This window comes from Natator depressus, chromosome 20 (genome assembly GCF_965152275.1).
Source record: "Natator depressus isolate rNatDep1 chromosome 20, rNatDep2.hap1, whole genome shotgun sequence".
Lineage (NCBI taxonomy): Eukaryota > Metazoa > Chordata > Testudines > Cheloniidae > Natator > Natator depressus.
The window spans coordinates 24038955-24054504 of record NC_134253.1 but is presented as its reverse complement, the minus strand read 5'-3'; the positions used below and the strand labels follow the sequence as shown (position 1 = coordinate 24054504).

At 57.9% G+C, this 15550-nt stretch overlaps 1 protein-coding gene across 3 annotated transcripts; it reads left to right on the top strand.

The window, feature by feature from the left end:
• The first annotated feature begins 1690 nt into the window (after nucleotides 1–1690).
• On the top strand, nucleotides 1691–12556 carry ACP5 (acid phosphatase 5, tartrate resistant). 3 transcript variants are annotated; one of them, XM_074934784.1, is made up of 6 exons: nucleotides 5738–5911; nucleotides 7610–7682; nucleotides 8506–8775; nucleotides 9352–9479; nucleotides 10209–10554; nucleotides 11136–12555. In XM_074934784.1, the coding sequence occupies exons 3-6, from the start codon at nucleotides 8506–8508 to the stop codon at nucleotides 11376–11378; spliced, it is 987 nt and encodes a 328-aa protein (XP_074790885.1). In that variant the 5' UTR covers nucleotides 5738–5911; nucleotides 7610–7682; the 3' UTR covers nucleotides 11379–12555. The 3 variants fall into 3 exon arrangements, with proteins under 3 accessions (XP_074790886.1, XP_074790885.1, XP_074790884.1); XM_074934785.1 differs by lacking the exons at nucleotides 5738–5911; nucleotides 7610–7682 and adding an exon at nucleotides 1691–1793 and having other exon boundaries at nucleotides 11136–12556; XM_074934783.1 differs by lacking the exon at nucleotides 7610–7682 and having other exon boundaries at nucleotides 5739–5911.
• Nucleotides 12557–15550: the final 2994 nt, after the last annotated feature.

The following is a 15550-nucleotide window of genomic DNA, read 5'->3' as shown; positions in this document are numbered from 1 at the left end:
TTATCCCCAGCTCTGGGAAGGGGGGGTCTGGGAGCCAGGACTCCTGGGTTTTATCCCCAGCTCCGGGAGAGCAGGGGGTCTAGTGGGAGAGGGGGGTCTGGGAGCCAGGACTCCTGGGTTTTATCCCCAGCTCTGGGAGAGCAAGGGGGTCTAGTGGGAGAGGGGGGTCTGGGAGCCAGGACTCCTGGGTTTTATCCCCAGCTCTGGGAGAGCAGGGGGTCTAGTGGGAGAGGGGGGTCTGGGAGCCAGGACTCCTGGGTTTTATCCCCAGCTCTGGGAGAGCAGGGGGTCTAGTGGGAGAGGGGGGTCTGGGAGCCAGGACTCCTGGGTTTTATCCCCGGCTCTGGGAGGGGAGTGGGGTCTAGTGGCTAGGGCCAGGGACCGGGAGACGGGAATCCCGGGGCCAGCCCTGTGCTACGTTCAGCAGCAGCGCGGGCCTAGTTTTCCCACTGGGGGGCGCTGTTGCTCCTCCTGCGTCACGCAGCGTCCAGCTGGGCATCGTCTGGGTGGAAAGTCACCGCTGGGTCCAAACGGCTGCAGTTTCCCACGTGGCCACCGGGGGGAGCCCGCAGCACACGCGCTGGGGGGGGCTTGCTGGCTTTGCAGCCTTGCACCCGGGGCTCCCAGGGGCTGGCCCTGCGGGGGTCGGCACAGACCTGAAACCGGCCTAGCTCCAGCGGCCCCACCCCACGAGTATCCGGGGGCTCAGCTGCGCCAGGGCCATGAGCCCGTCTCGTCTCCCCCGTCCTGAGCCCTGCGTGCGACTCCCGACGCTTCCCGGGGGACCCACCGCTCCCCGGGGACAAAGCACCCGCAGGCTCACAAGCTGCTGCCTCGGTTCTCAGCGCGTCCAGCCGTCGGCTCTTGTTCCGCTTTCCCGCGCTGCTCCGATTTTTCCACCTCCTCTGCACAGAAGCGGGGGGCTCGCCGACCCGGCAGCCATTCCCAGCCTTGGGCTGGGTCTATGCTTCCACCGGCGTAGCGACGGCCTCCCGGCTCCCCGGGGAACCCCCCAGTGATGCCTACAGTGATATGGGGGGGGGTGTCCCCACACAAAAACACTACCGCGTGACCTAGCACGCTCACTGCTACAGCGATGACGGGGCTTCTCCTGTGGCTGTGGCTAACCCATCTCCCCGAGAGGGGGGCCAATGGGAGAATTCGTCTGTCGCCCAAGCACTGTCTACACTGGGGGGGGGGGGTGAGGTCGGTTTCCCTCAGTCTCGGGGGGGTGGGAGGGGCTGCTGTACGTTTCCAGGGGAGACCAGCCAGCTAGGTCAGTGGCTGCCTTCTTGGCATGGCCCCATCGCTCAGGCGGGTGGGTTTTTCACACCACCCTCCCTGGCTGGGGGGCAAACCCCCTCCCCCAGCCGGGTGGATCTGATTGGAACCAGGCATTGCAGGGGCCTGGCCTACGTGTGAAAGGCCTGGGTTTAGCTCCAGCCCAACTTCCCCCTTGGGTTTTCAGTATGAAGAGCCTCTCAAAAGCCACCAGCTTCTGACTGAAGCGAGACCAAGTGGTGAGACTGCTCCAGATTCCTTCCTAGCCTGCACCTCGGCCCCTTCCCGGGGCGCCTCCCAGCTGCAAGGTGAGCTTGGCCTTTCCCTTCTCCTGGGATGTGTTCAGGTCTGGATTCACCAGAGGTTAATTCATTCAGGGCAGAGGGCGGGTGTCTCTGAGGGAGGCTTTTAGATTAGTCAGCGCAACATACAACAACATCCTCTGGCTCCCGGAGAGGCGAGGTGCTGAATTCCCCCCAAAAGGCAGACAGGGGAGCTGCCCGGGACCTCGGGTAAGGGACACCCCTTTCGGTGACGGGACGCTGGCTGCTCTGGAGGAGCCCTGAAGTGGGTCAATCTCTCTCCACTCGGCTGCTTCCCAGTGCTGGGTTCAGCTCACGCGGAGCAGCCTTGAGCTCTGCCTGGTTCTCTTTGAATCTGAGGCCCTGTGTGACCTGGGGGAGTGGTGGGGGAGGGGGATCTGCCCCAAAGGGACTCCCCCAGTGTGAGATGTGCTGTGAGGGCACCCCCCCACACATTTATTGCTGGGCTGGGGGGAGGGGTTGGGTCTAAAGATCTCCCCTATGGAGAGGGCCTGGGGGTGCTGTAACCCTGGCTGGTTTCACCCAGGCCCTGCCAACAAGAGGGGCCTGCGGGATGTGGGGAGACCTCTCGGGACCAAGATGTTTGTCTCTTTGAAACCCCACATCCAAATCCACTCTGAGGAGAGAGGATCTAACCACTAGGTCCCACATCACCCCCTCCCAGAGCCAGGGATAGAACCCAGGAGTCCTGGCTCCCAGCCCCCCTCTCAGAGCCGGAGATAGAACCCCGGAGTCCTGGCTCCCAGCCCCCCTCTCAGAGCCAGGGATAGAAAGAACCTGGATCTCACTGCCCTCCCCACTAGACCATGCTGACTCTCTTATACCACAGTGGTGGGAGGGAGGCCAGATTAGCGAGGGGCCAAACTGGGTTTCGTGGCATTAGATTTAACCTCTTAGAGGCCACACTGTGTACTGCCCCCCCCCCAGCACCGGCAGGCCTTTGACCTGCCGTGGCATGTGATCCAGCCCTTCCATTCCCCAGCCACATGTGTCTGACTCAGGAGCGGGGCCCTCTCTGGCCTGAGCAGGGTGGGGCCTGAGGCCAGCCTAGAAGGCCTGGGTGTGGGGAAAGCCCTGCCTTGGGGGGCTGGAAGTCGGAGGGGAGCAGGAGGGAGATGGGGTCTTGTGTTTACAGCAGGGGGGGATGGGAGCCAGGACTCCTGGGTTTTCTCCAGTGCTCTGGGGAGGCAGTGGGGGGTCTTATGGTTTCAGCAGGGGGGCTGGGAGCCAGGACTCCTGATTCTATCCCCAACTCTGGGAGGGGGGTGGGGTGTAGTGGTTAGAGGAGGGGGCTGGGAAGCACCTTCCCTCTCCAGAATTATATTTAGTCAGAGGGAAGTCTCCCTGCGCTGACGCATCCTCCCTGAGCCACCTTGATTTCCTCCCTGCCAGCAGCCGGGTGGGCGGAATCATTGTTTGATCTCACAGGAGCCGGGTTATTCCGGGCTCACAGCTTCCTAGAAATAGCCTGGAGAGGCTGCTGAGAGTTGCAGACAGTGTCATAGCTTCACAGGGCAGCTCAAATGTGCCATGCAACACAACTGCCTGGGAACAGAACCCAGGAGTCCTGGCTCCCAGCCCCTCTCCTCGGCCCTCACTCTACCCTTTAGGCCCCGGTCCCTATGCCAGAGCTAGGGATAGAACCGAGTCCTGACTCCCACTGCTGTCCGCACTGACCCGTGTCTCTGTCACACTGGGTGGGAAGGGCTCAGCAGAGAGAATCCTGGTCATTTGGCAGTGCAAAGCCCCGTGAACATCAGCGTGCACAGCTACAGTGGATGTCAGCTCGTTCATTCAAAGAGTATTTAGTGCTGGCTCTGGAGTGTAGGAAGGGGGTTCTCTCCCCAGCTCTGGGGAGGGGTGGGGTGTAGTGATTACAGCAGGGGGGACAGGAGTCAGGACTCCTGGGTTCTCTCCCCAGCTCTGGGGAGGGGTGGGGTGTAGTGATTATAGCAGGGGGGACAGGAGTCAGGACTCCTGGGTTCTCTCCCCAGCACTGGGGAGGGGCGAGGTGTAGTGATTACAGCAGGGGGGACAGGAGTCAGGACTCCTGGGTTCTCTCCCCAGCACTGGGGAGGGGCGAGGTGTAGTGATTACAGCAGGGGGGACAGGAGTCAGGACTCCTGGGTTCTCTCCCCAGCACTGGGGAGGGGCGAGATGTAGTGATTACAGCAGGGGGGACAGGAGTCAGGACTCCTGGGTTCTCTCCCCAGCTCTGGGGAGGGGTGGGGTGTAGTGATTACAGCAGGGGGGACAGGAGTCAGGACTCCTGGGTTCTCTCCCCAGCACTGGGGAGGGGCAAGGTGTAGTGATTACAGCAGGGGGACAGGAGTCAGGACTCCTGGGTTCTCTCCCCAGCACTGGGGAGGGGCGAGGTGTAGTGATTACAGCAGGGGGGACAGGAGTCAGGACTCCTGGGTTCTCTCCCCAGCACTGGGGAGGGGCGAGGTGTAGTGATTACAGCAGGGGGGACAGGAGTCAGGACTCCTGGGTTCTCTCCCCAGCTCTGGGGAGGGGCGAGGTGTAGTGATTACAGCAGGGGGGACAGGAGTCAGGACTCCTGGGTTCTCTCCCCAGCACTGGGGAGCGGCAGCATGTAGTGATTACAGCAGGGGGGACAGGAGTCAGGACTCCTGGGTTCTCTCCCCAGCACTGGGGAGCGGCAGCATGTAGTGATTACAGCAGGGGGGACAGGAGTCAGGACTCCTGGGTTCCATTCCTAACTTATACAGGAGCAGCAGGGAGATTCCACCCCCCCCCCCCACCCCACTACTGACTGACCCTACCCGAGGTGCCCCAGCCTGGCCGCAGGACCCCTCCAGGGGCAGAGAGGCTCAGTTCCCACTGTCTGTTCAGCTCCCAGTCCCTCCCTGCCTGCCAAGTCCCACTTTCCGTCTCTGAATCTCGCCAGCGAATCTTGGATTAGCAGGCACAGCCCGGGGGGCTGGAACGTTGACTCAGATCAAGGGGATTTCAGGGGCGTTTACTCAGGTGACCCTGAGCAGCTAATGCTCTCTAATTATCCCAGCTTGTCCTCTGGGCTGCGACTCCTTGCAGCTGGGCTACTGTCAGGGGCCAGCGGGCCAGTGGCTTCTGGATCTTGGTGTCAGGGCGGGCGGCCGGCCGGCCCTAGGACGTTCCTTCATGGTGAAGGACATTGGGTGCCAGAGGGAGGACGGAGCCTCCGGCTGGGCCCCATGTCACCTGGGCAAGGCCCTGGGTCTTGTGTCCAGGGGGAAGCTCCTTGACCTTTGCCCTGTCTCGGACTGTGCCAGGCATGTGTTCCGGTGTCCCCATAACACCCTCCTCATCATGGGTGTAGTCTGGGCGGGGGTTAGGGGCGCTGTCCCTCCGAATTGCAAGTCTCAGGCAGGCGTGGAATTTGTCCCCTTATGCGCGGCCCCACTGGCCTGACTGGAGCTGCCCCCCCAGATACAGAACTCTGCCTATGCTCCTCACTCAGATGCCGTGCGCCAGGGGACTGACCTCTGGGGGCGCTGCAGCCACACAGGAGCCCCCTGATCACTAGCCTGGGGGGTTTGGCCATGTGGCCAGGTGCCGTGAGAGCCCCCTGGCCAGATAGCTCTGCCAGGGCTCCTCAGTCCCAACCCACAGTCCCATGCTATTCCAGCCCTGGCTCCCCCCCAACCCCCGCCCTTAGCCCTGTGGTGCCCCTCAAGCCTGACCTGCAGCCCCCTGCTAGCCCAGCCCTGGGCTCCACCTGCATCAGCTCTGCTGGGGCTCCCCAATCCTGGCCCACAGCCCCCCGGCTATTCCAGTCCTGGGCCTCAGGTTCACTTTAACTTCCAAGCAGTCCAGGGTTGCTGGGTGGGGTCAGGCGCCGCATGGTTAAGTGCCTGGCTTGTATTTGGCTTCCTAATCAGCTGGGGCGTGATTGAAGGGTGCGCTGCAGTGTGACTAGAACTCCGGCTGTTATGGGTCGGTCACATCACATGACTGCGGGGGTGGGGGGAAGGAGCCGTGGGTCATCGGGCAGCCGTTTCTCCATCACACTCTTAATAATCAACTTTGCTGCTTGGAGCTGCTTCTGACACGTGTGGGGAGGGAGAAAGCCACAAGTGCTCAGATCCCACCCACCCACCCCCCCGCGCTCAAGTTCCCCTTTTCAGGGCTTGATAAAATGTCCCTGTTGGCACAGCGTCCGCAGTGGCGACCGGACAGCTGCCAGGTGGCACCACGAGGGCTCCCCGACAGCGGGCGGGGGCATCTCTGAGACCGAAGCAGGCAGGGTTTGATCCCTGACAGCGCCAGGCTCCCCTCAGCGCCTGGCGGCGAAACTGACCAGTGTAAGTTACACTCCTTTGCCAGCTTCATCAGCGTTGCAGCTGGTGGCCTCTTCCCAGCCCCCGCCGGGGTCTCTGCCTCTGTCTCCTTTGCATTTTCTGCCTCCTTCACCTGCTTCCTGCTTCACCCTCTTCCTGTTCAGCGATGGCGTCGCCCCCTTCGAAGCTAAGCTCCAGCCCGCAGCTGTCCTGACGCGCCAGAGGTGTAGCAGCACCGCTGCACCGGCTGGCACTCTATTTCCGGGTTTTAGCCGCTGCCCATCACTGCGGTATCTGGGCTCCTTGCATGTCAAATCGATGGCAATTGCCAAGTCCCTGGGGGGGGTTAAATGGGGTTCCTGGCACTTTTCCCCTTTCGGGCTTTATTAAATCTGTATTGGTTCGGAACCGCCCCAGGCTACTGGGCTGCTAGATTTGATGCAGGTGGGAATTTTTGGTACGCTCTGGTATGTTTGAGTGTGAACGGCTCAGAGATGGGCTGGGACTGCACCGTTCTGATCCAGTGCTGGACTGGGAGCAACCCCACCAATCTGGGGGTGCTGGGAGGAGACGACCTAGCGGACAGAACACTAGTCTGCGAGGCAGGACACTTCCCTGCTCTGTGCCTGTTTCCCGGCCCCAATTTTAGCTATTTAGGTTGCTGGTTCTTCAGGCCAGGGCCAGTCTCTCTGCCAGGAGTCTGGGCATTAATCCTGCATTAATTCATTAATCCTGCTTCAAACCCGGACCTCCTCAGGTGAGCTGAGAGCACATGGAAGCTGCAGCTTTCTCATCCGAGAGATAGTTTGTCATAAAAATAAAGGGAAGGGTAACCACCTTTCTGTATACAGTGCTATAAAATCCCTCCTGGCCAGAGGCAAAACCTTTTCACCTGTAAAGGGTTAAGAAGGTAAGATAACCTCGCTGGCACCTGACCAAAATGACCAATGAGGAGACAAGATACTTTCAAAGCTGGATGGGGGGAAACAAAGGATCTGTCTGTCCGTGTGATGCTTTTGCCAGGAACAGATCAGGAATGCAGCCTTACAACTGTTAGTTAGGTTTCAGAGTAACAGCCGTGTTAGTCTGTATTTGCAAAAAGAAAAGGAGGACTTGTGGCACCTTAGAGACTAACCAATTTATTTGAGCATAAGCTTTCGTGAGCTACAGCTCGCTTCATCAGATGCATACTGTGGAAAGTATAGAAGATCTTTTTATACACAGAAAGCGTGAAAAAATGGGTGTTTACCACTACAAAAGGTTTTCTCTCCCCCCACCCCTCTCTCCTGCTGGTAATAGCTTATCTAAAGTGACCACTCTCCTTACAATGTGTATGATAATCAAGGTGGGCCATTTCCAGCACAAATCCAGGTTATTTGGATAACATCGGGGGCGGGTAGGAAAAAACAAGGGGAAATAGGTTACCTTGCACAATGACTTAGCCACTCCCAGTCTCTATTCAAGCCTAAGTTAATTGTATCCAATTTGCAAATGAATTCCAATTCAACAGTCTCTCGCTGGAGTCTGGTTTTGAAGTTTTTTTGTTGTAATATTGCAACTTTCATGTCTGTAATCGCGTGACCAGAGAGATTGAAGTGTTCTCCGAGTTAGTAAGTAATCTAGCTAGAAATGCATTAGATTTCCTTTTGCTTAATGGTTGGTAAAATAAGATGTACTGAATGGAATGTATATTCCTGTTTTTGTGTCTTTTTGTAACTTAAGGTTTTGCCTAGAGGGATTCTCTATGATTTGAATCTGATTACCCTGAAAAGTATTTACCATCCTGATTTTAGAGGTGATTCTTTTACCTTTTCTTTAATTAAAATTCTTCTTTTAAGAACCTGATTGATTTTTCATTGTTCTTAAGATCCAAGGGTTTGGGTCTGTGTTCACCTGTACAGATTGGTGAGGATTCTTATCAAGCCTTCCCCAGGAAAGGGGGTGTAGGGCTTGAGGGGATATTTTGGGGGAAGACGTCTCCAAGTGGGCTCTTTCCCTGTTCTTTGTTTAACAAGCTTGGTGGTGGCAGCATACGGTTCAAGGACAAGGCAAAGTTTGTACCTTGGGGAAGTTTTTAAGCTAAGCTGGTAAGAATAAGCTTAGGGGGTCTTTCATGCAGGTCCCCACATCTGTACCCTCGAGTTCAGAGTAGGGAAGGAACCTTGCCATAATCCCTGCCCCAAAGAGCTTGCAGCCTAGAGACTGGGTGGGAGGGGAAACTGAGGCACAGAGCTGGGAAGGGACTTGAGCAAGGTCACACAGTGAGTCAGTGGCAAAGCTGGGAATAGAACCCAGGAGTCCTGGCTCGCACTTCCTGGCTGTAGACACAAGAGTGGTGTTGAAAACCCAGGAGTCCTTGCTCTCTGATCCATCTTCTAATCACTGAAACACACTCCCATTCTGGAACTTGGAATAGAACCCAGGAGTCCTGGGTCCCAGCCCAACTCTTCCAACCCAGTAGACCCAACCCCCATCCCAGAGCTGGGACAGAACCCAGGAGTCCTGGCTCATCCCTTGCCCTAACCCCTGCCTCCCTTGCTGAGACTGGGTTCAATGCTTTGGCCCAGAGCAGAGCCCCTCCTGTTGCTTGTGGTTGCATCTCCCACCTTTCCCCACAGATGGCGGGTTACCTGTGTCTCTCCGCGCTCCTCCTGGTGGCTCTGCCGACCCCCTACGCCAGCCCGCTCTCCGCCGGCTCCTCCCTGCGCTTCATCGCCCTGGGGGACTGGGGCGGGGTGTCCAATCCCCCCTTTCACACGGTGCGCGAGGTGGCCACAGCCAAGGAGATGGGCCGTACGGTGGCAGCGCTGGGCGCGGACTTCATCTTGTCCCTCGGCGACAACTTCTACTACAACGGGGTGCGGGACGTCAACGACAAGAGGTTCCAGGTAGGGAGTCCTTGGGGGTCCCCCCACAGCACACAAGGACTGGGATCCAGCACTTGTTTATGCAGGGATCCCTCATCCTGAGCTGAGATGTGGCCGCCACTGGGGTGGGGTATGGCACCTATTTAACTGCACACAGCACTTGAGTTTAGGCCAGGGAGACTCCTATCTCCATTAGAAACTGAAGGATGAACCTTGGGTAGAGACAGCCCTCTACCCTCCCCACCCAAAAAATCTTGGGGTGTCACTACACCGCTACAGCCCCTTTACTGAAGGCGGCGCCCCCGTGTGGCCCTGGCAGGATGCACACGTCAACCAACAAGGAAACTGGCTAGCGTGAGCCCCCTGGCTGCAGTGGTGGGCGTGGGTGCGTTAGGGGTTATGGCACGTGAGGGGTAAATATCTTCATGGTTCCCCACCCCACCAGGGAACGACTGGGTTCCAAATAACAGCCATGAGTGAGATCTGTCTCCCCGTCCAGTGAGGACAGCGTGGGGGGCGGGGAAGGATTAGCAGGCGCGGCTCCCCCCCGATGGTGAAATGTGAACACGTTCTCTACCATCCCCTCTCTCGGGGCAGGACACCTTTGAGGCTGTGTTCAAGGCGCAGTCGCTGCGCAAGGTGCCATGGTATGTGGTGGCCGGGAACCACGACCACTCAGGGAACGTCTCCGCTCAGATCGCCTACAGCAAGGTCTCCAAGCGCTGGTAAGGGCCCCCCGCACCCGCCCAACCCTCCTGCATCCTGCTACATCGGGGCTCAGAGGGATGGGGGTTAGATCCCCTTCTACACCTGCAGCCCCCTACTATCCCAGCTCCGGGCTCCTCCCAGCTCAGCCGGTGCCCCTCAATCCTGACCTGCAGCCCCTTGCTAGCCCATCTCTGGGCTCCCCTCCCCCAGCTCTGGCGGTGCCCCTCAGTCCCGACCTGCAGCCCCTGCTAGCCCATCTCTGGGCTCCCCTCCCCCAGCTCTGGCGGTGCCCCTCAGTCCCGACCTGCAGCCCCTGCTAGCCCATCTCTGGGCTCCCCTCCCCCAGCTCTGGCGGTGCCCCTCAGTCCCGACCTGCAGGCCCTGCTAGCCTAGCCCCGGGCTCCCCCACAGCTCTGCCGGTGCCCCTCAGTCCCGACCTGCAGCCCCTGCTAGCCCATCTCTGGGCTCCCCTCCCCCAGCTCTGCCGGTGCCCCTCAGTCTCGACCTGCAGCCCCTGCTAGCCCATCTCTGGGCTCCCCTCCCCCAGCTCTGGCGGTGCCCCTCAGTCCCGACCTGCAGCCCCTGCTAGCCCATCTCTGGGCTCCCCTCCCCCAGCTCTGCTGGTGCCCCTGAGTCCCGACCTGCAGCCCCCATGCTGATCCAGGAGACTGCGGCGGGGGGGGGGGGGGGTGCATGGAGATCAGCTCTAGTTTAACATTTGACACCCCTCCCCCTCCGTTCTGCAGGAACTTCCCCAATTACTACTACAGCCTGAAGTTCAAGGTCCCCAAGAGCAACGCCACGGTGGCTCTCCTCATGATCGACACTGTCACCCTGTGTGGGAACTCGGACGACTTCCAGTCCCAGCAGCCCCAGCAGCCCCAGGACGCGGGGCTGGCCCGCAGCCAGCTGGCCTGGCTCCGCAAGCAGATGGCTGCCTCCCAAGACGACTACCTGCTGGTGGCTGGCCACTACCCGGTGTGGTCGGTGGCCGAGCACGGGCCCACCCATTGCCTGGTGAAGCACCTGCAGCCGCTGCTGCTCAAGTACAAGGCCACTGCCTACCTGTGCGGCCATGATCACAACCTGCAGGTAAGCGGGGGTGGGGGGCACTGGGGCAAAGGTTGTTCCCTCTGATCTATTCCACAGGGCTCTGAGCACCCCTGCTAGGGAGATGTCCATCAACTCCCTGCTAGCCCGTCGCACCCCGCCCCAGCCACCCTGGGCAGCACTGGCCGTGACTCAGCCAAGGGTGTAAGTCAACAGCAAAGCTGGGACTAGAACCCAGGAGTCCTGACTCCAGCCCCACCTTGCTCTAACCACTAGATCCCATCCTCCCAGAGCGGGGACTAGAACCCAAAAGTCTTGGCAAACAGCCCCCCCTGGCTCTAATCCACTAGACCCCAAACAGTTCCGAAGTGAAGGAGCACAGTTAAGTTCCCATCCCATCCACCCCTCTCCAGAGATCAGCTCTGTCAGTTGATGCTGTTCTGCGCCCGCCAGGCAGGGGCGCTGGCTTGCAACGTGCTGCCCTGCCCCAGAGCAGCCCCAGGGGGCACGCCTCTTGCTCACCCCAGCACGAGCTTGCTGGCTGCGGGGCGGGAGCGGGGGAGTACCCAAGCAGCAGGAGTATGGATCTGCTCTGACCTCCCGCCCCCATCTTCCCCGATCAGTACCTGCAGGACAAGGCTGGAGTGGGCTACGTGCTGAGCGGGGCCGGCAACTTCATGGAGAACTCACGGAAGCACTACCACAAGGTGCCCGAGGGCTACCTGCGCTTCTTCTACGCCGAGCCGGCGTCCCTGGGTGGCTTTGCCTACGTGGAGATCGACAGCAAGGAGATGAGTGTCACCTACATTGAGGCCAGCGGCAAGTCCCTCTACAAGACCTCCCTCCCCCGGAGAAGCCGCCTCTGAGACCCCTCCCCACGCCCCCATCTAGGAGGGTGCAGCAAGTAGGGGTTCAGAGCTCACTCCTCTTTCGTTTGGCTCTAAGGGAAACGCTACGAGAGGCATTGAAGCTGTCTGATTTTTAAGGCTCCTGCATCCGATCTCTGGGGGAATCCTCCCCTTGCCCCCTGTAGCCCCCAGCATGCCCCCCAAGGCTTTGCAAACACCTCCTCCCCTGGAGAAGCACCCCCCGTTTATTGCTTGATCCCCTCTTCCCTCCTCAATAGATCATTCCAGCTCCCTTTGACTCTCTCAAACCAGTGGTGGCTTTGGGGCCCTCCCCATAGGTTTCTGTGTCCAGGACCCTTTGCAGATGGGCCAGGGGAATCAGAGTCTGTGCTCCCTTTCCCATCCACACCGCCCACGTCCCCGGGGAGACGTCCCCGTTTCTTTGCCTGCTGCACACGCGCCTCCCCGCCCTGCTGCTCGGAGGGCACAGGTCGTGGGTTTCCACTGAGATATCACTGGGTTGGTTGGGGCCCGTCTCCTGCCATCTCCTCTCTCTATCCCACTTCTAGGGGCAGCACATGGCTGCTGTGGGAGAAGGGTGGGAATACGCAAACCTTTCCCCAGGTTGTGGCAGGCCGGAGATCCGGGTTTGACTCCTGGCTGTGCCAGAGTCCCCTGAGTGACCGTGTCTTCCTTTCTTTAGGCACCAGCTCCCCTCCTGTAAAACGGGGCTAATGGCTCTTTCATGCTCCCCTCTTTGCCTTCTGAGGCCGTAAATTCCTTGGGGATGGCCTCTGAACAGCTCCTCCTCTGCTGCTAATGCATAAATGACCTAACAACCAACGCTCTCAGGAGAGCTATTCCCTCATCCCGCCACCTGGAGGCGCTGTGACCTTCCTTCCTCTTCTCAGGTACAAAATCCTCAAGCCACATGCTAGGGGGCTGGGAAGCTGAGTTTTGTTTTTGCTGACCAGTAAACTGTATTGTGCCAGAGGAGGACGCAGTACTGCCCAAATCTGACCTCGGGCTGTTTTTCGCCCTCACATACTGACCGGTCCTGTGTGCTTCCTCCCAGTCTAACTGTAAAAAGGGGCGGGCGTGCGGGCGTGTGAGCCCCATGTGCCTGTCAAAGACTTTTAAGTTCTGGAGAAACTTCTTCTTCACCCTCTGCAGCATTGCACCTGTGATCTGTTGCTCCCTGAAGCTGCTGCAAAGGGAACAGACTCTTCTAAGTGTCTTTCTTGTGACTATTTTCAATAAATCCTATTTTAAAAAGTCCGATTGTTTCTCTCTCCACAGCCCGGCGTCCACACCTTGCAAACGATGACATGTCTTCCCATTGGGGAAACCGAGGGGGAGACTGAGCAGGACGGTTGCTCAGCTCAGCCGATGCCCCTCATTCCCGAACTGCAGCCCCCTTGCTCCCCGAGCTCTGGGCTCACACACACAGAGCTCTGCTGGTACCACACACAAACAGTCCAGCGCCACGGCCCCCTGCTCCTGGGCTCCCCTGCCAATGCCCCTCAATCCTGACCTGTGTTTCCCCCTGTTCTTCCAGCCCCACGTTTCCTCCATGCACACAGCTCCGGTGGTGCCCCTCAATCCCAACCCACATTCCCCTTCCCCCGCCCCTCCATCTTGGCCCTCAGCCATCCCTTCCTATTCCAGCACTAGGCTCCCTGCACTTGAAGCTCTGCTGATGCCCCTCAGCCCCGACCCGCAGCCCCCCTGCTATTGCAGGCTCATTGACATACTGTCAGTATTCCCAAGACACCAAGCGCTATAGTAGCTAGGCCAGAGGTGGGCAAACTACGGCTCGTGGGCCACATCTGGCCCGCGGGACCGTCCTGACCAGCCCTTGAGCTCCTGGCCAGGGAGGCTAACCCCCGGCCCCTCCCCTGCTGTCCCCCCTCCCCTGCAGCAATGCCGCTGCGCGGGCAGCGGGGCTGGCTCGGGTGGCGAGCACCTGCTACTCTGAGCTGCATGGTAAGGGGGCGGGGGGTGTTGGATAAGGGGCAGGAGGTCCTCGGGGGGCAGTCTGGGGACAGGGAGCAGGGGGTGGTTGGATGGGGCAGAGGTTTGGGGGGGGAGTGGTCAGGGGACAGGGGGTTTGATGGGGTTGGGGTCTTGGGGGGACAGTTAGGGACAGGGGGCTGTGGGAGGGGGCAGTCAGGGGACAAGGAGCAGGGGGGGTTGGATGGGTCGGAGGTTCTGAGGGGGGCAGTCAGGGGATGGGAAGTGGGAGAGGGTGGATGGGGGTGGGGGCCAGGCTGTTTGGGGAGGCATAGCCTTCCCTACCTGGCCCCCCATACAGTTTCACACCCCGACATGGCCCTCGGGCCAAAAAGTTTGCCCACCCCTGAGCTAGGCACTGCTATCGGTACCTTTCCTAGCCAGGATCCAGGGATGATGATCCACATGACGATTTTGTGATGTGCAGGCTGCTTTCCTGACCAGACCCCAATTCTTTGGCGCTTGCCAGGAAATCACATATGAACCAATCTATACTGCATTTTCCCTGGCAAACATCCACCTACAATGAGGGCACCTGCTTAAAGAATCAATCCCTGGCAGAAGGTCAGGGAAAGAACATACAGAAACTCCCCATGGATCAGTCCAGTGGCTGGGAACCAAATCTGGGGGGAAAGACTGCTGCCTACTCATCTTTAACACCCCACTTTTACCCCTCCACTAGGGCATGCCCCATAGAACCCAGGTCTCCTGAGTCTATCCTGTGCTCTGTCCCCAGCACTCAGCTATGAACAGAAATGTTTCTATACTTTAATTAAAGCAATGGATGTTTTCTGGGGCACAAGGAGGGGATTTGAATGAAAGTTTCAACCTGAGCCATTTAGCACGAGTGGTAGCTTCTGGAGTGGATGTTTTCGTAAGATAGGCTCTAATTTTAGCAGGAATTAACTCAGGGCTGTTCTCCAACCTGTGTTATACAGGAAGGGAGGCAGCTCTTTTCAGCTTTGTTTAAGACAGGGAACAGGTTCAGATGAAACCAAAATAAGCCACTTAAAAAAACAAAATCAGCACCCTCCCGGGGGTTTGCTCCAGTTTAACTAGACTGGTTTAAAAACTGATTTTGGTTCAATGTATTATTTGAATTACCGTGCCATCTAGGAGCCTCAGTTATGGCACAGGACCCCAGGTTGCTACAGGCTGCACAAATACTGAATACAAAGCTGGTCCCTGCCCCAAAGAGCTTCCAATCAAAGTACAAAACTGGTGAGAGCAGGTAGATAGAGCACAAGGAAGCAAGGAGCCAACACTGGTCAGCAGTTGCCTAACCATTGTCAAGGTTTCTGCAAGGGGCTGCACAGGAAAAAGCACAAAGGTGCTTGTTTGAAAAACTGGTGCAACTGTCTCCTATAAACAAGGCCTAGTAAACAAAAACACCTATGGTGTTGCAAACCCCGAGTCAAGAGCACTGCACTAAGGGCATGAGGATTACAACTTTAGAAGCTGATAGCCCAATGACTAGTTTCAGGCCTGGTCTACACTTAAAACTTAAACTTAAAAATTACACAAAGTAAAACTATTTCCCCTTGTTTATTCCCCTCCCCACCCCCCACTGTTCCTCAGACGTTCTTGTCAACTGCTGGAAATGGCCCACCTTGATTATCACTACAAAGGTTTTTTCCCCCCAGCTCTCCTGCTGGTAATAGCTCAGTTTGTGTGTGTGTGGGGCGGGGGGTGAGAAAACCTGGATTTGTGTTGGAAATGGCCCACCTTGATTATCATACACATTGTAAGGAGAGTGGTCACTTTAGATAAGCTATTACCAGCAGGAGAGTGAGTTTTTGTGTGTGTGTGGGGGTGTGTGTGTGTGAGAAAACCTGGATTTGTGCTGGAAATGGCCCAACTTGATTATCATACACATTGTAGCTCACGAAAGCTCATGCTCAAATAAATTGGTTAGTCTCTAAGGTGCCACAAGTCCTCCTTTTCTTTTTGCGAATACAGACTAACACGGCTGTTACTCTGAAACCTACCATTGTAAGGAGAGTGATCACTTTAGATAAGCTATTACCAGCAGGAGAGTGGGGTGGGAGGAGGTATTGTTTCATGCTTTGTGTGTATATAAGATCTTCTAAACTTTCCACAGTATGCATCCGATGAAGTGAGCTGTAGCTCACGAAAGCTTATGCTCAAATAAATTGGTTAGTCTCTAAGGTGCCACA